Below are 24,712 nucleotides of genomic sequence, written 5' to 3' on the forward strand. Positions count from 1 at the left end.
GGGGCGCCGGAGGCGTCGGCGGCGCTGGGGGCGAAGCCCCCGGGGTGCCGAAGGCATCGGGGCGCTGGGGGCGAAGCCCCCGGGGTGCCGAAGGCATCGGGGACGCTGGGGGCGAAGCCCCCGGGGTGCCGAAGGCATCGGGGGGGCTGGGGGCGCCGGAGGCGTCGGCGGCGCTGGGGGCGAAGCCCCCGGGGTGCCGAAGGCATCGGGGGTGCTGGGGGCGCCGGAGGCGTCGGCGGCGCTGGGGGCGAAGCCCCCGGGGTGCCGAAGGCGTCGGGGGCGCCGGCGGCGCTGGGGCCGAAGGCCCCGGAGCGACGGAGGCATCGGGGGCAAAGGCGTCAGGAGGTCGGCGATGCACAAAACGTAGTTCGTAATTCGTAATCACTTCGTAATTCGTGCATCAATTTCTTTCCGAAACCAGTCGATTCAATATCTTTAACTTTATTTTTATTCGAGTTTCAATTCCTTTTCGAAACCACCCGTTGAAATCAACGGGTCCAACACTAGTTTACTTATAAAAATGTATCCAATGTTGTTTGTTGTGTGTTTTTGAATGTGCAATTTTTGCCGATGCTTGTCCATCTTGTGAGTAATATAAACAAACAGAGAAGTTTTTGTCGGACATACGTCGAGCACCAAGCATCAAATACGACTGATGCCAAAATTATTTAGGATTGTCTGTGGAAAATCGTCATTTGACAACAATATGACGCCTAAAGCCACTTCTATTCATATAACATTTCTTTGCACCGACTATAATAGTCGTTTCGATTCGACATACATATGTACATAGGTAAGCTAAAACACATCCAATAAAACGTATATACGAATACAATAAGAGAAAAAAACTTCTATATATACTGATCGCTACTAATGTTTCCGCTTGGCAGAGAATTTACCGCCATCTATTGAAAATTTATTTAATTAATTAATTTTTGTTTTATATTGTTTGTATGTAACTAGGTAGGTCGCTTTAATCATTTTTTTTTCATATTAAGCAATTAAATATAAATATTGAGTTAATTATATTTAAAAGGTATTTGAAAAAAATTCGACCTCGTCGGGATCGAGCACATGACCCGACGACACACTTCTTTTAATTTTTTTTATCTAATAACTTAATATGCCAACGCCCATGCGATGATATGTCATCGGGTACAACACTATTTTATAATAAACTCCCACAAATGAACTATTACCTGGTTTATTCTTGCTCGGTAGAGAATAAAAGAGAAAATCAAAAAATTAAAGGGGAATCAATGTTGATAAAATTTATTATATTATAAAACTCTTTTATAATCAAACTGATGCGAAAGGAATGGTACATGTGTAAAAAATCACAAAAATAATTCTCATCACATAATTATGCAAAATAGTAAACATTTTGAAAAGTCACACTAAAATATATTATACGTGCACGAAAAAAAAAGATTATAAAACATTTTTAAATTTCCAATTCCCTAATGCTGCGTACGGACCAAACCAACGACGATTTTGGGCCAACGTTTTAACTAGCAGGATAAAACCAGTAGCGTACAAAATATCGAAATAAAAATTAAATTTAAAAATTGAAATTAAAACTGTTATTATTATATTAAAATTAAATTCAAATATCAAAATAAAATTAAAATAAAATATTGAAAGTTAAAACAGAACGTGCCCAATTTAAATAAATTTTCGAGATTGACTTAAAATTAGATCATCAACAATCACATACAGGTAATCCTCGACTTTTGTTTGTCGAAGATGTTTTGACTTACGAAGATACGCACTAAGATCGAAAAAAAAATCAAAGAATTATTATTTTTACTTCCCCGTAATGCGCAGTTACTGATAATATCTCATGTATTAGTATGGGTGACCGAGCGATGGTCGCAATCTGGTGCGTTGTCGGTAGATCAATAGAAATTTTTTTAGTCTTCAATTGTTTCTCTCGTCGAAATAAATCAATTAATTAAATCATTTCAGAGGTAAAATTTATCGGATAATGTCTTCAATTGTTTCTCTCGTCGAAATAAATCAAATAATTAAATCCATCTCAGAGGGAAAATTTATCGGATAATGTGTGATTATTAATTTTATTTCGACGAAAGAAAAAAAAACCCTTTGACAAATCACCGACATTTTTTTTGTTAATGTTTCATCGACGGCGGAAACACAGTAGTATATCGTGACGACTTTTAATAAGAAATAACAACAAGGTTTTTTTCGCTCGTAATCAGAGAAATTATAATATTTCTCTGGTTGTAATGCGTATCGTCGTAATTCAAAACATCAACGATGATCTAATTTTAGCTCCATCTCGCTCTTTAGCTAAATTTTGATATTTAATTTCAATTTTTTAATTTAATTTTTATTTCGATATTTTGTACGCTACTGGTTTTAAAAGTTGGCCCAAAATCGTCGTTGGTTTGGTGCGTACGGACCCTAAGAAGAGTTAGAACGTTACTTTTTCTTCTTCATACACTTTTCGCGTATATGTCTATTTAAAAATTTCTGGTGAGAAAATCTAGCCTGACAATGGATGCACAAAAACGGTCTGCTATACTGGCGCTGCTGTTTCTTGTTGATGCACGACTTGATGTGATCCTCGAGCGAAGCCACCGACGAGTAGCTGGTGCTGCAGTTTGGGCAGCCAAACGGTCTTCGGATGTCGCTGGTCGCCTGCGTGTTTAACGGAGACAGCGGTGCTTTTGAATTAGGTAAAATGTTAATTCTAGTTAGTATCACTACGTTGGACGCACCACCTGCAGCTGTAACAAAACAAAACAAAACATACATAAACCTTACAAGGTACATAACTCAATTCAATGTTAATTTAGTACTAATTTAATTAATAAATTAATTGAAAACACTTTGAAAAAATTCACTTTTATTTCATATTACAATCATTGCATATTTTGAACAATGAAAACACTTTGATAAAAATAAACATTGTCTCCGGGAGGACGTTCGTTCAGCCTCGATTCAGAAAGAACAGGATCACAGTGGATAAGACCTCACACCTAGAAATAAACTTATGTAGAAAGACGCCTCCACGCTTTGTACATTGCAAACATAACCACACACGTCTTACAGTTGCTATTATTTATATATTTAGCGCTCGTTCCATATTCGTGAAGAAATTGATTCTTCAAATAAGGAATTTTGATTTATAGATTCATCATCGAAATATTAAAGGAAAGGATGGATGTGTAACGTTCTTATTACAAAAAATTAAATTTTGCATGAATCTGTCTGTGGAGAATAATACCGAGTTGACACGATACAAGTGTACTTGGATCGAGTTTGGACATTACGAATGACCAAATTAGCAGACTCGTAATCGTGTCAACTCGGTATAAGTGTAAAAATTAAATGGTTTTTGTTAAGGAAATTGTATACAATGTGTGTTGAATGTTGTATAATAAATAAAAATGTATAACATATACTGTAAAAAGTTTTTTTTTTTATTAAAATAAAAAGTAACATACCAAAAGTAAAATGCGGCAAATAAAACAAGAAATAAAAAAAAAAAACAAAAAAAATTGACGTGATACATTCAGACATTTACGGAGTATATACGAAGACCTCCAAATTCACTCGTCCATATATAATAATACATACATATAAAAATAAAAAGGAAATGATTGTTCATAAAGGCTCCTAAATGTAACTCGTTCGATACCGAGACGTTGACCTCGAATAGTAAAAATTAAACAAAACGAAAGAAATATGCATATGCATACATACACATACATATATACAAAGGTTCGAAAGAGTAACATACAACAAAAAAAAAAGAAAAATTTACATCGATCGTATGATCAATAAATTCACCTAACTAATATAAAAAAATTAACTACTGTGTGTTAATTAATTGTCTGGTCAACAAAAAAAATGCTAATAAACTAATTGATTTGTAAAGATCACACGAGTTAATGACTGAAATTGACGATAGATTGATTTGTTTAATCACAATTGCGTAATGGGATTTGGATTGAGATATGTACTTGTGCAAACCCTGTCTCTGGTAGCAAAATAGTTTAAAATTATAATCTATTTGCGATAAAAAATCCTTTTCCCTCAAAAAAGCTTATTATTATTATTATTATCATTATATAAATTTAAATAAAAACTATTCATATAAATGCAAAAGTATCAAAAAAAAAAGCAGCATTATTTACGTAAAAAGCAAATGTATGTATAAAAATAATAATAATATATATATAAAATGCACAAAATATCAATTAAATATAAATGGCTTGAGACCATACCCAAACTCCAACACAGTGGAATGTTTTGTGTCTCTAAAGAGGAAAAAAACCTATCAATAAATGCACTTTTATTACAACCTACAATTACAATCACTAATAGTAACAATGAGACATTCCATAATAAGCTTAATAAAACTAATTAATTAAAAAAATATTGAGTATTATACCGTGACATAATGGAACATGCAAATATGGCAAAATTAGGATCTCATAGAAATAATAATACATACATATATATATATATTTATATATACATATATATATATATACATATTAATAAATAAAGATCGACGCAATGAGCTCGACGGTACAATTCCATCGTACACGTCTTAAATTTGACTTCCGCAACAGAATCACAACGATTTTCATTTCGCCTTAATCAAATATACTTTTCCTGTAAATGTATACTATGTATATATATATATATATGTTTATGTAAACGACAAACTAAATATATCGACATTTAAAAATATTTTATAATAAAAAAAATATATAGTGAGGTGTATGAAAAATACTCAGTATTTAATTTTCATATATTCGAATAGCCATATTCGTGTTGAGGTTATAGTAAATTTTCACGACGCATGTAAAATTATCATGAGCCCTAATTTCACTAAACTTAAACTTCACTAAATACATACATAACTCTAATTACACCGTCAATGCAACTAACCGCATACAATAGTATTCTACAATATATTATACGTAAATGGAAAGGCACTGTCAAATAGGAATATCAAAGTCACAGCTGTCGAGCGATTCACTATCACACAGAATCTGTTTCTAAATAATAAATTATTGCCAATTAATTTTCAAAACAAGAGAAAGATCCTGGTGTATGCAATTACATATAATAACACAAATCTGAATAATAATCTATGACTAATAAAACAAACTAAAAAAAAACTATGTATTAACCCTTAATCTTCTACGTACAAAATAAAACACTGGTGATGGATAAATAATAATAATGCTCGGAAATAGCTATTTTGTATGCTTAATAAAAAAAAAAAATATATATATATATATATATTACAGAGTGATCAACAAACAATAATTATCCCGATAGCAATGGCTTAAATGCATCATTTTTTTTTTCATTTAATAATATTATTTTAAATTATGTCAATCACTGAAGACATTCGAACGTCGCTGGGATCAGTTGAATAGTGTACGTCAAAAAGACAGATTCGATCTACAAATCGAATAAAACAAAACTGTGGTCATGTTTCTTTTAAAAATAAATAAAAACAACAAAACTTAAACCTTACTTAGCCCTTTCACATCCAAGATTTGCTTCTATATAAAAAATAAAGTAAAAATCGAGCCAAAACAAATCGTAAGACTGATCTAAATTCCAAATTCAAATTGAGTCTTGAGCATTTTGTGCAAATTCGTTATTACAAATCGAAACTTGAGAATGAAATACATAACATTTTAATGGATCGATCTCTGAATTAGCATAAAAAAATGGTATAAAATTAAAACATAAAATTGGATTTTGATTTGAATCAACAAATGACGAATGAAGAAAAAATTCTTGGACTGTGAAAGCAATAAAAAAGTCTCCAACTTAATTAACACATGGAAATTCTATGAATTTATAATATGTATTATAGATAAAAAAAAATAAAAGTAATAAATGCAAACCAACTGGACATATAGCTTAGCACCTGTGAGTTTTTTGTGTCAAAAATGAGTATGCGCTTGTGTAGTAGTACATACTATTATAAAAATAATAAACTTATATAAAAATTTAGTTTGTTCACATCGATGTAAGTATCACCGTCGATGATTTCCTTTTTCAATAATATAGTATGTTTATGTAAATATATATATATATACATATATATATATATATATATATATATATATATATATATATATATATATATATATATATATATATATATATATATATGTTTGTATATGATATAATGATAAAAATAAAGTAAAAATATGCACGGCGGCGGCCGAGTGTCGGCGTTCCTAAGTGCAAGCGTCTAAATTGTCGGAGCGCAGGGCTGTTTCCTGCTTGGCGTACACTTTCTCCCGGTGCATGCGTTCCATGTGCCGGGCGATGTGCATTTTCTGTTTCGCCCTGTATACGCAGTGCGGACACTGAAACTGCGGCTCCTTGCCGCACTCCCACTTCTGGTGGTTACGCAACGACGACTTTAGTTTGTAGACTCTTCCGCAGTCGGGACACGCGAACCCGTTCCCGGACAGCGTGGGCGAATTGCTCTCACGCAACGAACCCGCCATAGGCAAAGCCAGCCTCGCCGACCATTGTTCCCACGACAAACCTCCGATTCGCGTGAAGCTTACATCATCAACTGAAAACAAATTAAAACAATAATAAGATAAAACTAAAATAATGTACACTAAATTAAACAACGACGACGACCACGTAATAACAATGTGTCTTACGGTCTAAAGTGTGCCAACAAAGAAATAAATATGAGTGTAAATACAATTATATGAATATATATATATATACAGGTGGTGAGTAAATAAAAACCAACATTTGTACCACATGAAAAAATAATAACCAAAGAACGTTCAAAGCGTGTATAAACAAATTATCATGTCACGTGTGAAAGTTTTTTTTTTTTTCATTCAATCTGTAAATATTGTATTTTATTTTGTATATACAAAACCATTATCGAGAGAATTTCATTTTTAAGAAATCAAATTTTTCCAAAAATTATCAGTTTGATGTATTCCGTAAAACCGATATTGAAAGATTAAAAATTACTATTGACAAAATTAGCTCGTAACTGCTGGTTAAATTGCGAAATATTTACAAATGTGATATGTTTGTTTGTGTGATTGTCTGTGTCTGTGTTTGTGTGACATAAACATGAAAAAAATTAGCGACAAATATAGTAAAGCGTTAAGTGCAAAACATTGAAAAAAAAGTGATAATTAGCATGCAATTATTAAAACGACAGTGTTGTGATAGAGCTTTCACATATAATGATATAAAATACACATAGTGAAACAAAAGCGATCTACCTGGCTGTCTAAGAAAAAAAAAAAACTCAAGGCATAAATAAATAAAAACAAAATGAAATTAAAAAAATAACATTTATTACTATGTCACCGTACAAATAAAAACTGTTAGATTACAAAAAATGAGGCTATGGTGAATAAATATATATGTAATATATAAAAAATCTAAAGCACAAAACACATCATGTACACACACTTGAAGCAGATAGTCCATCAATGCATTTTTTTTGATCGTCGGATAAAATCATCTTACCCACCCGTACGCACACTGCACTTCAGTTCTACGATCAAATTTTGCTCGAACCTGAAAAGTCATGCAAGTTAGTACAGTAAAAGAAAAACTCCAAATTTATCAAAAAAAAAAAGAAGAGAAAAAAAAACAAAATCTTGGAAATTTGTACTTTATGTGACTAAAAATAAGAATATCGATGATGACTTACCACATTGTGTGTATTTAATATTGGCCTATCTGTCTTTGTAAAATATTTAACTAAAAAAAATAAATAATAATAAAATATATATATATATAAAAAAAAAAACACATCGAAAAAAAACCAAAGGAATGTATTTAAACTAATGTTTGCATCAACAAGATAGTGAATAATAATAATAATAATAATATAGTAACTGAATTATTAATGCATTTTTAAATTTATAATACTAAAATAGTAACAATAAACAAAATAAAAATAAACAATTATGATACATACTCGCGTATTTTCTTTTACAAAGAATAACAAAAGGTTGTCGACAAATCGACAAATTGTAAAAAATGTTATAATTTAATAATAAAAATATATAATTTAATGTAATATAAAACATGACTTTCTCGAGAGAAATGGAATTGGTCAAATCTTTAAAAAATTTAAAGAATTTTTAAACGTATATATAATATATAGAAACAAACTTTTAAAAAGCAAACGTCTAATAGCTAAAGGAATAAAACTATTTTCATCCATTTTGAAGTAAGCTTAATTAAAATTATCATTACAATGGAATTGATTATGTTGAAAAAGAAAAACATCAGAAGTAAAAAAAAATTCAATAATATATTGTTTTACGACACCAGTAAACCCAAAAACAAAAATCATAAAATACTAGACTTTCTTTTCAATATAAATTAAAAAATAAACACATAACTTTAACAAAATACAAAAAAAAATATTATGAAAAACAGTGCATATAATCTATAAATTTATATGTATATAATAAAAAGATAATGGTACCACTATAATCTGTGATTCATTTTTTTCTGATATTCGCAGAGAAAAGTTCACCTTTGGATTTATAATCATTGGTATTATTATGATTGAGAACTGACTTATTTACATATGCATACTAATTACTTTATTTTTATTTAATTTTTAGTATAATTAACATTCAGTATTAATATATAATTTAATTAAAAAACAAAAAAAAAATAACAAAAATATTTTTCTACTGCCGTACCAGAGATCACAATTGGCGAAACAAAGAATATAGCATCACCGTTTATAAAACCAAGAGCGAAAAACCTTATAAAGGTGCGTGTGTGTATGTATGTATGTATACCATACAGACTAAATCAAATCGTTATTAAACTAATATTTTCATATAATATATTAATAGGTAAATTTGTTGTATTTTTTTTTATATTATTTGGAATAAAGTTAATTTGTTAACAAAAAAAAAATGATTAACGTTAAACATTGAACTAGTTGTCAAGACAGCAGAGCTTCCCGTTCTCTGCACACTGCCAATATATATGTATTTACTCTGTATTTATACAAGAAAAATAAATCAAAAACAAATTCCAACTGAAGTGATATACCGTGATTGAAAAAAATCAATGTTTGTAAGAAATACCATGTTTTCAGTCTTAAATTTTCTATACTAATAGAGATTACAAAACAAAACAAAAAAAAAACTAAAAAAAAAAAAAACATGAAACAACTGGAAAAATATCGGTCAGCCCCAGGTTTTAATATCACTAATGTTTGAAAACAATGAAACTTCTATTAATTATTACACATTAATAATTAAAAAGGAATGTTATATAGATATATATATATATATATATATATATATGTATATAAATAATAAAAATTAATTTATATATGTAAATCATCGCATACATTCATATACTATTCGCGTAATAAAGGTGTATACACATATGTATGTATGTATATATATATGAATATATATTTTGAAAAATAAATAAGGATCCCTTGTACAGATTTGGTTCAAAAACACTTTGGCAAATTTAAACAATATAAAGGTAAAATTTATTGCGATTTAGTTAAAAATATATTAATATTAATATTTAACAGACTGATTTTCTTTTTTAGGTTTTCTTAATTTAGAGTTGGAGTAGAGACTCCACTCGGTGTGGTGGTGCTTGCGGATGTGCACGCCGAGATTGCCTCTCTGTTTGGCACGGTAAGCGCAATAAGGACAGGCGTGCGACGGAGCCTTTCCACCACACTCGACGCTCTCGTGACGTCTCAACGTGGACTTCCAACGGTAACGTTTACCACAGTGGCGGCACTCGAACTGTGGATTGTGTTCTCGCTTCACTATGTGACTTTCCAACTTGATACCGTCGGCCGAGAAAGACCCTTCTCCGAACACCTCGGATTCGTCCGGCAGCACGATATCGTCGTAATCGTCCAAGTCTGCGTCCGACTCTAATTCGCACTTTTGGAATGAATCGAAATCCGGCTCCTCCTTCGTTATTACGTTATTATTTTGGGACAGGGTGCCCTGGAGCAACTTTATTTTAGTGGTCGAAATTTCATCGGCGTCGGGAAAAAGTACAGGGGGAATATTTGGCAGCGGCGATATATCGGTTGGTGCCGTCACCGTCACCTCCTCACCTGCCGACGCCCGCTCACCTGCGACACAAAAATTCAATCAAAAGATTCGCTAATATTAAACATGTGTGGAATTTTTTTAAAGGCCAACACGCACGCATGCATACATATCTACGTTTCTAAATATGTATGCATCCGTGCCGTGCATACATTTTGAAAATAAAAAAGCCATAACACTAAAAAACTGATTCTGAAATTTTATTTGCAACAAACATACATAAAAACAGCAAATAAAGAGAGAAAAATCAAATACATAAACATAAAAATAATAATAAAAAAAAAAAACATCGCAACTAAAATTCTACTGAAAAAACATTATTCACTACACAAAATTAAAACAAAAAAAAATGCTTGTTGTTCCTCTTACATTTACATCATGCACACATGCAAATATTGTCTTTGTTAACTTTGTATTGTTACGTTCTATCATCGAAAGTTAAAAAATTAATTAATTAAAAATAATAATATAATGTAATAATATTACTTTATTTTCTTCTAAGACGAATTCGAGTATCGCTCCTAATCTGTCAACATCTAGAGAAAAAGTGCCAAGTATAATTTCAAATTGTTGCAAAAAAATTGCAAAACCACTGCGTGACGTTCTTTCCGATATTATTCATCTGAAAATCAGTACTCTATTGAAATTTGAGAACAAATCATATTCTTTTGGTTTTTTTTTTTTATATAAGTATATTATGCAAATCTCACAAAAATATCGAATACTTACCACATATAGAATACATTGAATGGGAAACAATAAAAACGCATTGGGTACTATAGATTCATCATTTATATATTGTTGATCTACGTTATAAATATGTATACAAAAATATATATATGTATAGTATATAAATATCACGTAATGGCACATGTGCAAATGCTAAAGTGATATGTGCGTGTTTGTTTAGTAAGTAATTCATTTAAAAATCACAATCTCGAATAAGGCAAGATTTGAATAGTCAAACTTCAAATTTAATTTCACATAATAGAAGGAAGACTTTCATATTCATGTTTAAACTTACATTAAAGTACGAATACATTCAGCAATCCCCATATTTACCATACAAAACGGGAGTAATAAAAATGGAAATATACAATAACAATATAATAAATAGTATAATGGCAGACTAGCAAAATCATTACAATATATGTATTATACATACACATCACAAAAAATAGGTGAGTTTTAATTTATTTCGTCAGATTGGTAAATATAAAGTGACATGCGTAAACATGGGCATCACTGTACTTCTATGACACTAAAATTAATATTATTATTATTAAAATGTGTAATTGTGGTGTATGGGTTAATGTAATTTGGAGCAAGCTTAGTTTAAATCCGGTCGTTAAAAGTTTTCATATATCAAAACTATTCTAACCTAATATGCTAAGGTTTCAATAAAAAAATAAGTAAGTTAAGAATGATCATTGTCAGCAAAAATACTGCAACGGTTTCATTACAAAGGCCACAACTTCCTAAGTATAATAAAGATTCGACCAAATAAGGCAACTGGTCTTCAATTCAATAACATCTATCGATATATATATATATGTATATTGTATATTGTATATAAAATAATTGGTCCTTGGATCAGTAGACAGACATATATATGTATAATATAGAGTGTTTGTTAGGGAAACATTTGCGAGACGTGTTTCTTCTCCATGTGGCGTTTGAGCTCATTCCGGCGATGATTGCCGTGAGGACAGTGCGGACATTTGTATTGAGGTTCCCTGCCACACTCCAAGTTTATATGTCGCACTAGATTTTTCCTCGCATTGTACGTGCGTTGGCAATTCGGACACGTGAACCCTTTGGCGGATGCGTATTGAGCGCAAGGCAACGACTTATTCGATTTCATCGCATTCAGTTCAGAATCCAATGTCAGTCTTTCGTCGGAATCGGCATTGTGTTTCGAAAGTATCTTATTACTTCTGGTAGACCTTTCCAAAGTGCACTCGATTTTACTCATCGCCATCCCTTTTCTAGTTCTCGTCACTGAAAACAAGAAACACACACAAAAAAAAAAATCAAACACGAACATTACGTCTTGAAAACTGTGTGTTGAAGTCGATTAATAAAATCATATCTACCGAATCCCGAATACCCAAACGACGAATCTTCGGCGCTAGCATCTTCGTTTGTCTCCGTACGATCGATACTATCCCGCATGCTAAAGCATGTACTATCTGTAAAAAAAGCTGCAATAAGCTAAATAATCAATATTTGTGTAAAATTAGTAACGTAAAATATACATATACACAATAATAATTCGTAACCGATCGCGAAGTCAAAATGTCTAAATACGATGCACGATTCCCAAGGCAACAGTACTCGTTATTACCTTATATATGTAAAGTTCGGGTAGAAAAAAGCGATACGAAAAAGCTGAAACGATGAAGATATGTTGTATATTTATGGTATTTCATTACGACCGTACATAACCGCTTCGGTTTACCTGATAACAAACTCTTCTCATATTCCCGTTACAAACTGATGGAACTTTTTTGCACTTCACGAATTATGTGATGTTACAAATAAAAAAAAATAGCATTTGGGTTAGTACGATAAATACAAATTATAAATGTCCAACTTGCAACATTTAAAACTAGTTTAAAAATTAGATTAAATTACCTTTATGTTTGGAACCACCTAAACGCCACAATTGCAGAAAACGTGGTTTTACCCTTTGGTAATAAAATTTAGCAAAAGCGTTGAAAATAAGCAAAGCAACTTCCTTCCAATTAAATTGATAATTATTATGTATGTATGTATGTATAATACTTTTGAGATAGCCTACATTATATGGATAATTTGATACAGTCCAGATGCAACACTGCAATTTGAAACTAATATAATATTTTGCATTTGGCATTGTGATTTTCCAAATTACATTTACCATAATCAGTTAAATCGTTTCGAAACAATAGCTTTTAAAATCTGATGATTGAATGACAAATGAAAATTTTACTTTGAACGTTAACTAAATAAAAGCGCAACATGCACACTACCGTACCGACTGTTACAAATCATGCATGCGATCAAATATTTTCTTATCTAATAATTATAAAAGGAAATCAATTAATGAAGAAAAAACTAAGTTTCAGAATAATAATAAATATATAAATAATAAAAAAAAAGACACTGAAAAATGTTATTGAAATAGATGTACGTTATTGGGGCACGTAATCAAAACTGAAAAAACTATGATAAATATGTTATGATATATATATATAATATATAAAAGCAAATTGAAATATTTGGATGAAGAAAAATTAAAATAAACCTACCTTCAAATACCTCGCCAAAATGGCTACATTTTCAAACCATTACCATGTTACCTTTCGATCACATTAACCACTTATCACACAAGATAAATATATATATTAATAATAAGTTTTGGAAAAGTCGAAACGCAGAATAATACGAGGTTTGTAACGAATAACGATAAAAAAAAATAAATCTTACAATAGTACAATAAATACATTATTTAGTATAAATATATTTTATAGTACTGATTTGTGTAGACAGCAGATTTCTCAAGGCAAAAAATGTCTGATAACGGAAAAAGTGAAATGTAAGCTACAAAAAATCAGTACTATAATTTGAGAAAGCTTGCATATTGCCCTTTAGGATATACCATAAATAGAATATTAGAGTGAAGTCATTTTGTATGTGTGCGTGTGTTTTTTGTATTTATATGTATATAAAAATAATGCCTAGAAATATTAAATTTAAATATTCATACTTCGTAAGGTACTGAGACCTTATAAAAAGTATGTATATAAAATAAAAAAATAGGGTGAAGGGGAGTAAAGATTGACACTCGTAATCTCCTATTGAGACAATATGCATGAAATAGAGAATTGGGAGAAGATCGTGTCTTACCTTGGGTATCTCTGGGCCCCTCCGGGACGGCCGTCGTTTCATCATGAGATCTGTCAACTTGCCACGTAAAACCTGGAACGGGCAAAACACACGCGTGTTAAACGATACAATGTAACGATGTGTGCAGTGAAACAGTACGGGTGAAAGAACAGACCTGGCACATTTCCTCCGTCGGGAACTGGTTGACTAGAACAGGCTCCCGTCTGCTCCGTTTCACTATCGGCGTCCTCGTCCATCGTCAGGTCTTCGACTGAGTCTTCGTTTCCGTCGAATGTGAATTCAGCTTTCGGTTCGACATTGTTGTCGATGTTGTTTTCAGTCTTTGTTAGAATAGCGGGAGTGTCAATAGCGTCTTCGATTTTCTTTTGTATGTCGTCGGGTTGGGAGTCTGAACAGTTTGTGAGAGTGGCAGGCGGGGTTATCGCTCGGGGTAATTCCGTCACGGGCGACAGTGAACTGCGATGCCTTTTGCGTTTTCTACGGGAAGGACTCACCGAGCCGTCTCGACTGCCTTCTTCCTCGACCGGACTGCCTCTCGTGCTGCGTACCTGCAATTCAAAACAAATTATACAAGAGCCCATTCGTTTCACCGATCCACGGCAGAGGTGGGAGATTTGTCGAGACGTACTTTGAGAGGTGGCGAAGATGCGGGCGGTGTCGTCGGTGGGGGTTTATTGTCTGACAAGCCTTTAATTTGCAGAGACTCGGCCGCTTTCAGGAGTGCACCCAATTGGTCTTGTGAAATGTTCACCTCTCCTCGATACATGTAGTCCATCATGGCACGCAGTTCAGCAAACTTTACATCCTTCAAAATGATTATCGGATGCTTGTCGTATTGTTGACTGAGAACAGCCTGAAAAATGTAAAAAAAGCAACATGAATAAAAGTCAACGTCGTCGTAGAATAAATTAAATATGGCGATTCGTTACATTTACGATTGAATAAAAAATACACACAAATGCCGATATTTATATTTACCATTTTTCTATGAAAACGACTTTTGACGAATTTATGCATAGGTTGACACTTGCAAAAATATTATCAAACCACATACAGATATTATTATCTTTCAATAACGAAAAACATTGTATTTTAAATCGTTGTATGTGAATGTTTTAGAAAAATATACGTTTGTTACTGAGCAGTCGGTGAAATGGAGTAAAATTTAAAGTTAAAAAAAACTTTTGAGTTTGGAAATTTATATTTTACAATACGCGGATACGATTCGTAATTCATGCAAATTATGTATGCGAGAAGATTTAACAAAAAAGTCGGAGCAATTTTGAAGATCACAACTCAATCAATCTATTTTGTTTGAATAATAAAAGTAGTCAAATGATGTGAAAATGTATTTATTCAAATATGTCGTATACGAAGAATTAAATTGTCAATCAAAACTTAAACAAAAATTTGAAAAATGAATTCTTTGTAAGCTGTAAAAAAGTAAGAGTCATCGTTTATCGAAAATGGCAACAAAACTACCGAAAAATTGAAAGGGCATCGTAGATTGTTTCCATTAAATCAAATATTCAAAGCCACTGACATTTAAAAAGTTTCACCGATATAAACCGCTCACAAAATGAATCACGGAATTGTGACAATTTGGATGAATTACTTATCTGATAAAAAAAACTACGTTCGTTGTTTTGTAACTTTTTTCAGTTACGGGTACACCAAAGTTTTTCCTAGAATTCTATGGAACGTTAAAAGTAAACAAAAATATATACATAAAAACTGTATCAAATGATGTTGATTTGATAAATATATGTACATATCATAAGAACTACACAGTGGCCTTTCCCAGTTGTGGAGTACCAGTTTCTAGAGTCGACTGCTTTTTAAAAGGTTTATGAAACAGAGTATAAATATCGAATTGCCTAAGATTTGACGATATTTGAATATATTATTTCGAAGGTATCTACGTTGTGTAAACATTCATGGACAATCTCCATAGTGTTATGGCTGCTCCCTACTTAAATGTATAAGATTGCATGTATTATATAAACAAAGGGCTATGGGTAGTTAGCTTTAGCTTTGGATAGTGGCTATCAGCTTGCTATTACTTAGTTCATTTGGTGATGAGTAGTCACCGGAGCCAGAGGGGGCCGTGTATTGTTCAAAGGTTGTAAATGCATTGTTAAAGGTTTGCCGAACAATGGATAGCACCTCTAGTGATGAGACCAGTTCAGAATAAAGGAAAGTAAAACTAAAGAAAGGAATGGTTTTAACCCTTTGAATGCTGATCAACGCCGATTGGCGTTTTGCCAACAAGTTCATGAGCTTGAAATATGTTGATAGGCGTTGTTTTTTGAGTATGTAAAAAATAAACAAGAATACTGCCTGGCAAGTCTTTCTAGGTAACATTGAAAAAAATCCATTGAACATGGATAGTGTAATCTTGTATCAATATGTATAAAGACTGGTTTAATTCTTATAAAGATAATAATAATAATTCCATATATATATAGACTGGAATTTCTGAATTTATAATCATAGCAGAATTTTTCGATGGAAATTCCTCACTGTTGAGTATTTTAAGTTGTGGCTCGGCATTTAGATTGTGAGTATTACACATTTTAATAAAAATAAAGAAGATGGAACTAGTTTTGGAAAAATACATTCATTAATAGACATCTTTTGTTCATTTCATGCTAGTGGTTTTACCTGGCTCAGCTCGGTATTTGTAATAACTGCTTAATAATGGCTAATCTAATATTAAGCATATTTGAAGTCGTGTTTTATTTAAATTTTTCTTTTTTTATTAAAATCTAACGTCACCGATTCTTTCATGCAGACCTTACATACATGCATACAAAGTCTTTTGAAATTATATATTGGATTGTTGCGAGATATATTAGAGAGTCTAAACACACTTTTACAAAACTCGAAATTCTCAGGGTTAGTTATGTAGTGATAGTGAGTTACTAGGGTAGTGATTTAGGCTTTGTTTGGATTAGTTACAATTTTTATAGCGACTTTATATTAGATTTCTAAATAATTCTAATTGGAAATGTTGGCGAAATTTTTAGCGTGGCAGGCTTTCAATAGAAAAGCGTGGTGGGCTTTCAAAGGGTTTTATTTATTTATATATATTTTAGCTATCAAGTTAATTTTAAAATACATCTTAATTATTATATTTAACTCTAAAATTTATAATTTTAGAGTTAAATATAATATTAAATATTTTATTTTACTTTTTCTTTCTCCTTTGTACATTTTTATATACTATTTTAATTTTGTTCAGTGTAAACAAAGAATGGGATTTATGGATTTTATTTTTAGTTTTTACACTTTTGTTATTTTTTTTTTCCTCTCTGAATGATGTATTATTTTCCTTTTGTTACTTTTCTTTTTTATTATTTTATTTTACAATGTTTTCTGCTTTTGCTTTTTTCCTTTATTTACAGTTTACTTGTTTTTATATCATGTTTTTATATCTTTTTCAAATGTAGGCCATTGTGGCGCATTAGGTTCTTTCTGTAATGCCACAATGGTCCAAAACTATTAAATAAATAAATAAATAATTAACTTATATGTACTGTCCCTCACAGAGGTGTCTCTTCGCACCTCGCAGGAATGCATCCATGTTTTTAGCAGACCTGATGCACTCAGGGAGGGCATTATATATGAGCACACCCCTGTGAAAAACACCCCCAGCCGTTTTATTCTTTCTTACTCTACTTACAACTAGTTCGTCCTTATTTCTAGTATAAAAACTATGTTTATCTTTATTCCTTATTATATATAAGGTTAAATGATGTTTATTTGATAAATTGGCACCGTCTCCTCCAGTTGTCGAGTATGTTTTCAGAGTCGACTGCTTTTTAAAAGATTTGTAAGACAGTAGAGTATAAATGTCGCATTGTGAAAGATTTGAATATATATTTTCGAAGATACATCCATTCTGGAAACATTCATTTGTTTAGCTGTGTGTATGTATATTTTTCGAGCATTTAGGTGTTTACGCTTCTCTGGCCATTTTCGTTTTGTATTCGATGTCAGTTATGCGTATAGTCGACGTCGTAATTTGACGCAAAATGTCGCTAAGATGTGTCATCAATCCTGCTAGAGTGTAAGAATGAAAATTGATCGAAAACGAAGGAAAGCTCGTTGTCGGTGGGCATATTTCCGCTTTTGGCAGTTGGCAGTTGGCAGCATTGGGGAATGTCGGGAAACGTGAAACGCGAACTGCGACAGCGGCCGCATTATCACAACCTCCATTTTGAAAAATGGGGCATCGCGTCAAATTCATTTCGGGGAAAATTCTAGGGGCCAGTCGCCGCAAGTGCACAATTCTAAAGTGGATGAGGATGAAGGACGAGATGACAGATGAAGTGGTGGGGGGTGGTGATGAAGTCGAGTGATGGCGATGAAAGGATCGCGTAGGTGAAACAAAAGGCGAAATGAAAAGTGGCGAGGAGCGCGAAGTGAGCGTGAGCGTGAGCGTGTGAATAGTGCGAAAGCTGCGAACGGAGCCACCTAGCGGGGAAATCGTGCGACAGGAAAACTTGGAAAACGCATCGGCATCGGCTTCGGCTTCGGCTTTGATTTGGACATGGACTTGTGGACGCGCACGACGAGCGGGGCGGGGAGGGTGGGCTAGACGTCTCGCGGGGGACAAGATGGGAAGGAGTGGGGTGGGGGGGGTGGGTTGTTTGTGTGCTTTGAAGTTTGGAGCGCAATGGCCGATCGGGCGGGGGACGCGCGGAGTCGGGTGCGCGGGGGAGGGGAGAGGAGGGGAACGGGAGGGGGAAGAGAAGAAGTGAAGTGTGGTAGAGTGGTGTGGTGTACCTCGAAGTAGGGGCTGCAGGCGGAGAGCACGACTTTGTGCGCGTTGAGAGTCCGCCCCTCGGCCGCGAGCGTGCAGTCCACGTGGATGCCCTTCTCCAGCAGCGTGTCGAACACCGAGATCAACGTCGACTGGTGGTTGTTCCAGCGCAGGCAGAACTGCTGGTCGTCCTCGAGCCCGGCCATGTCGACTGCACTACTACGACCTGCGACCTGCGACCTGCGACCTGCGACCTGCGACCTGCGACGCTCGACGCTCGACGCTCGCTTGACAACAATCTACAGCAAACGAACGAACGATCCACGGCTCGGGTCCGACGCGCGCCCGAAGCCAAACCCGACTGCAACCTCCCCGCACCCCCTCTTCGCCCCGCACACGCTAACGCGAACGCCTTTTCGCCACCGACACTCATTTCACTGCCATGCCCCACCGCTACTTGCCGCTAATGGTAAACGGACTACTAGTCATATGTGTCCGAGCCAAAAACCCTCATGGCCGTTGGTCGCCCTCTTACGGCTTCGGCTTTTGTTTTCTCTCTTTTACTCTGATCATCTGTCAGTCGTGCTAGATTCTCCCGTGGGTCCGGCGCCCGGTGATCCCGGCGCGGACCGCCAAGATGCAGCGTCCCTCGTAAGAGCCGGCCTTGAACTAAGCCCCGAACTCTGGCCCCGTGATCCACCCAAGCAATCACGGCGAACGCTCATTGGCATCATAGAAACCCTCCGAGGAGTATGGCTTCTTCCATAGTCGTGCCTCACCGACTATGTCTACCGACTATACTCGACCACGTGTTCGACCCAAGCCTCGAACACGGCGAGACTCCGACCGAGAAGATCTTGGCGTGGCTGGTCTACCCTTCCTGACCAGCCACAGCCTACTCGATCCACAGCCTCTTCCATAAAGGGGCACAGGCGCCGAGAAACTCCCCGGCGCGCCATCTACTCATCAATAAAAACGAGATCATAACCGTTACTCTTTTGTATAATTCCCCCACCCCGCACCGTTCCAGAGCAAGCTGATCGAGACGACGACACACACACACAAACAGCCATTGGTCGCCCATACATATACACACATTACAGCTGCTGCAACTATCGTTCAATATGTGAACTAGTCACAGGACAATCGGTCACACGTGATCACCCGTCACACTAAAACTGGTCACGAGAAAACTGGTCACACCCTAAAATCGGTCAATCAGTTTTCTCGTGATCGATTTTATGGTGTGACCAGTTTTCTCGTGACCGGTTTTAGGGTGTGACCAATTTTCTCGTGACCAGTTTTAGTGTGACGGGTGATCACGTGTGACCGATCTAGAGCGACCGGTTGTCCTGTGACTGGTTTACATTTGACTAGTAATCACCGAACCGCCGCTAATCTATATACTCGTATATATCAAATTGAATATCTGTTTGTCCGTCTGTCTCGTATAGGTTCCTAAACCACTCGACCGATTACGATGGAACTTTCAGAATTTGTTGTATGCATGTCCGACGAGCTTACTATGAAAAAACCTCTTAATAATAATATTCGTAATTACGATTTTGTTGACGCGAAACTTTGAAACGCCATTGTATAGTCAAGGAAATGTGTTCGTTGGTAACCACGTTATCAGTCGGTTTATGACGACACGGCGTTGAAGAGACGTTAGTTCACTTGAACCATCACTTGAAACAGGAACGGGAACCCAACGAGAACGCAACGGGAACGGGAGTTCAGCTAATCTAATCAGAGAAATGTTATAATAGTAGAAGCGCCCTTTCGAATACATTTATTGTTTCAATACGCGCATACCGTTTCTATAACAGCGCAATATTGTACAAGTATGCGTATGCTATTGCCGACGCTTTCATGAAAACTTTCATATACGATGTTAATTAAATGGTCAATTTACTTATAAAAATGTATCCCATGTTGTTTATTATGTGTTTTTGAATGCATCGTGCAATTTTTAACGATGCACTTGCCCAGAGAAGTTTTTATCGGACATACGTCAACCACCAAACATCAAATACGACTGATGCTAAAATTATTTAGGATTGTCTATGGACAATCGTCACTTGACAACAATATAACGCCTAAAGCCACTTCTATTATTACAACATTTCTCCGAGTCTAATATATAATTTCGAAAGACTCTTTGTAACTATGTATGTATATACAATGTTGGTTGGTAACATCAAAAACAAATCAAAGTTTCTATGACGACGATTCGATATATATATTTTTTTCAATTCAAATAAATTTAATAAAAAAAAACAAATGAATATTTACTATCAGATTCACCATGTTTAACCTGTTTATATTACAAATACTGAGCGAAGCCGGGTAAAACAACTAATATGTTATAATCTCATCTCCACTTGTCTTCTGTCGTTTTAATGCTTTTTCCGTTCGCCAACTAAACTTCAACATTGTTCGATCGAATTATTTATCGTGTCAACTCGTTGCGCAACGTCAATTTCCAATATTCATTCGGTCGACGTTTTTGTTTCGCAAAGACGAATATCAATTTTGTAAAAATCTCCTCGAAACGTCGATTCAATGTTTCGATGTGACAACTTTCAAAGTATGATATTTTCACAGATATTAATTATGCCAGAACTCACTTCTCAAGTTTTTTATTAAAAAAAATTGTATTCAAATTAATTTATATAGAATATTCGTTTGAAGCATAAAAATGCCGGAAAAAAAGGTGCAAAAAAACCGTTCCACCGCATTACATGAGAAAAAAGCCTTGCTTCTATCTTATTCTGCCGATTTTACAGAAATATACCGAAAAAAAAAACTTTCGTAAAATATTAACTCGGAGAAACACTCGTCGGACGCCAAACTTAGGAGTTAAATAAAAAGCTCGTAGAAATGACAACTCTAACATGACTTCATCTATTTGAGATATAAATATGAGTAATATTGAAAATAAAATTCGGCACACACACACGCGGGTTATCGGAACGTTTTCGATACACGTTTGAGCTCTAGTACAAGAAAGCTCGCAGACAAACAGCTTTACTCCCGGTCGCAGGAAATTGTTTGTTATTTGTATTACTTAATATCACTATAAAGATTAAAAGTATGAAATAATATCATAAAGACACAAAATATTTAAAAAGCCAACACGAAATAATGAAATTGTTAAATATATAATAAATATGTACAGTGAAACCCAGTTTTTACATGCCCGGAATTAACGTTTTATTTTACTACATTTAGCTTACCTCCCATCTACGTTTTCCATCTGATTATGTTTTCATCAGTCCCTTCAAAAACGCAAAAACAGGTTTTCATTGTAGTTTATAAGTAAATTACTACTTCCGATAGCAGATACACTAATCTATGTAGTACTCTGGTAGACCACAATAAAACTATGCTGACCGAAAAAAACTCTCGGTGCATGAGGTCGTCCTTTTTTCTACGTTTTTCATGAAGAACACTAATTGTCCTATTTGGTCATTATCAGGCATGTCAAATCGTGTTAAACAAATGCGATCAGAAGTAAACTGCCACATTCGGTTGACGAATTTTCACCAAATAATTTGTTACTTAATATCAAGTTAAAATTTATAGATATGAAATTTTACTTCAATAACCCGAACGGATTTGGAAAAAAACATAAAAAACCTCGAAACAGTTAACCAAAAGTTTTCAGTTAACTTAAGTTTCGAGGAATGAAATTGAAATTAAATTTCGAGCAAGGACGAATTCTCATGATCTGATCGAGATTTCTCATGATCACAAAACTTCATCCGTTGATACAAATAAATGATACATATATATATAAAGTAAAAAAAAGCATCTCATTCGAGTTACTTTTCAATAACTGTAGTAAAACACCAGTTTCATTATCTACGGACCATTTTTTCACATTCAAATGTGTAAATAATAATGTATATAAATACATTTATCGTAGTAATTTTTTATGTAAAAAATGGCATGTTTATAAAATAGGTAAAAAAAAGTTAATTTAAATCGTTTAATAATCTGTAATGATTACGCATTTGAAAAAACGATCAAGCAGATGTTTTCAGTGCAACTTAAAAGCGATTGCTTACACATAATGAAAAACCTGATCCCAATGAATACTTAAAAAGCAAGCTGATATGACAGGCTTGTAAAAATGCTATCAATCGAAAGCACGTAAAGGCTTTAATATAAATTTGATTAGTGGATCGCGACTTACGAAAGAGTAAATTATATTAACATTATAAGCGCCGATGAATAGTTTAATTTCAACAAATCATAGATACCTAAATATGATACATATGTACATACACGTTTGTATATACATAGATATTGTACAAATACTTATAATAATAGGCTTACATATGCATACGAGTACGTATGAAAACAATAATTATCTTTTTTCGATAATTGAGTATTCGTTTTTCGCGATAAAGATTTTAATGAAGTGAAAAAAAACGGCTTTGAAATACGCATTTACGTACTTGTACATTAAAAGCGTGTCGACGTAAAATCAATATTCAGCAATGCTGTGTTTTTCGCAACGTATTTAAAATAAAAAAAACTCAATCTAAGCGAGATTCCGCTTAAAATGAGAAACACGTTGAATCCAATACTCGATCTCGTCGCTTGGAATATATACGAGTACCTACACAGGTAGTAGTGCTTGGAAAACTATGGAAAATCCGAAAAAACTTGATTGTTCAAATGAGGAAATCGAGCTGGATTCTTATTAGAAATCGGTTGCAAGTAAAAATTTAGAGATAGTAGGATTGGATTTGTTTAGTTTTTTAGTTAGTAAAATTGGAATTCGAGTATTGTGAGACATTCTCTCGTTATCCGGTTTACTTTTTGTGTGTCAAAGTCGCATTGAGGCATTAGTATTCAAGCTCTAGTGCCAAAGCTCGCGTCGGTGTGCCCATTTCGTCGAATTCGTACGATTCGCACGAGAAGGCATCGCCAAAAATAGCGGTACATTTAATATAAAATATTATTATTTTATGTGTGTGCGTGTGTTTGCGTTGGTGCGCGTTGTACATTGGCCAGAAGATTGCGCAGCCGAAATGCGCCGAGTTGAATAACTGAGCTGTGTTTTCTTCCGAATGATATCTGGTTTGGGGTGTCGGGAATGGAAAAGGGTGGTTTTGGGGGTGGAGGTGGGCGGTCCGTGGGGTGAGGGGAAATGTGCAGGCGCGGCTTCACCCCCCCAGCTCGCGACCAGCAATAAAAATCAATCGCAACAGCCTCCTTCAGGGTCGCACCACTCTTTATTATTTTTCTGTTTGTATCGAGGTGCTCGTTATCGTTATTCATTTTTTTTAAATAATTATAAAAAAATTAAACATACATATATATACATGCATCTTTAGATGCATCGACGTTTCTCTGACCTTATTGATAGTTATGTAAATTTGTAGTTGATTAACGAAATGTTCACAAATCTTGTGGGATTCGTTAACTTCAATTACATTGATTCCTATTGGTTTCTTATGAATCTCTGGCATTAGTCGGAACATTTTAGCTGACCAATAGGAATTGCGTATTTTTCTTAACTCTTTGAGTGCTGACGTCTTTTCTGTTGAAAGCCCGCCACGATGAAAATTTCGACAACATTTCCAACTAGAATTATTTTGAAATTCAATAGAAAGCAGGTATAAAAATTGTAACTAATCCAAAAAATCCATAGATCACTACCCTAGATAACTACCGCCGAGGATTTTGAGTTTTGTAAAGGTGTTTTTAGACTCTCTAATATATCTTATTTATAGACCGGTGTGACGCTTTGGGGCAACCTGTCAGGTCACACTGGTCATTTTATTGTTGTTATTATTTTAAAATAATAAATTAAATAAATAAATAAATCTTGCAACAATATAAAATAAACAAAAGTGGTCTATTAATGAACGTATTTTTCCAAAACTAGTTCCATCTTCTTCATTGTTGTTAAAAT

General features: G+C 34.0%; 1 protein-coding gene across 5 annotated transcripts; it reads right to left on the reverse strand.

The window, feature by feature from the left end:
• Positions 1 to 1,257: 1,257 nt before the first annotated feature.
• On the reverse strand, positions 1,258 to 21,032 carry LOC143912216 (longitudinals lacking protein, isoforms A/B/D/L-like). Of its 5 annotated transcripts, none has more exons than XM_077431477.1 (6): positions 18,804 to 21,032; positions 14,641 to 14,865; positions 14,167 to 14,560; positions 14,013 to 14,084; positions 2,427 to 2,753; positions 1,258 to 1,460 (listed from the first exon to the last, which is right to left on the reverse strand). In XM_077431477.1, exons 1-5 carry the CDS (start codon positions 18,984 to 18,986, stop codon positions 2,446 to 2,448), a joined length of 1,182 nt encoding a protein of 393 aa, XP_077287603.1. In that variant the 5' UTR covers positions 18,987 to 21,032; the 3' UTR covers positions 1,258 to 1,460; positions 2,427 to 2,445. The 5 variants fall into 5 exon arrangements, with proteins under 5 accessions (XP_077287603.1, XP_077287602.1, XP_077287600.1 ...); XM_077431473.1 differs by lacking the exons at positions 1,258 to 1,460; positions 2,427 to 2,753 and adding exons at positions 10,812 to 12,122; positions 12,218 to 12,313; XM_077431476.1 differs by lacking the exon at positions 1,258 to 1,460 and having other exon boundaries at positions 2,349 to 2,753.
• Between the last annotated feature and the right edge of the window lie 3,680 nt (positions 21,033 to 24,712).

This window comes from Arctopsyche grandis, chromosome 5 (assembly GCF_051622035.1).
Source record: "Arctopsyche grandis isolate Sample6627 chromosome 5, ASM5162203v2, whole genome shotgun sequence".
Lineage (NCBI taxonomy): Eukaryota > Metazoa > Arthropoda > Insecta > Trichoptera > Hydropsychidae > Arctopsyche > Arctopsyche grandis.

What these genes read in the sequence shown, in the direction of transcription:
- LOC143912216 (XM_077431472.1), bottom strand. Translation starts at nt 18,986, where the DNA reads ATGGCCGGGCTCGAGGACGACCAGCAGTTCTGCCTGCGCTGGAACAAC. An exon ending in CGACGGAGGAAATGTGCCAG is followed by an intron (nt 14,085 to 14,166) that starts GTCTGTTCTTTC and finishes TGCCCGTTCCAG; the next exon opens with GTTTTACGTGGCAAGTTGAC. An exon ending in GGGGCCCAGAGATACCCAAG is followed by an intron (nt 10,145 to 14,012) that starts GTAAGACACGAT and finishes TTTGTGTCGCAG; the next exon opens with GTGAGCGGGCGTCGGCAGGT.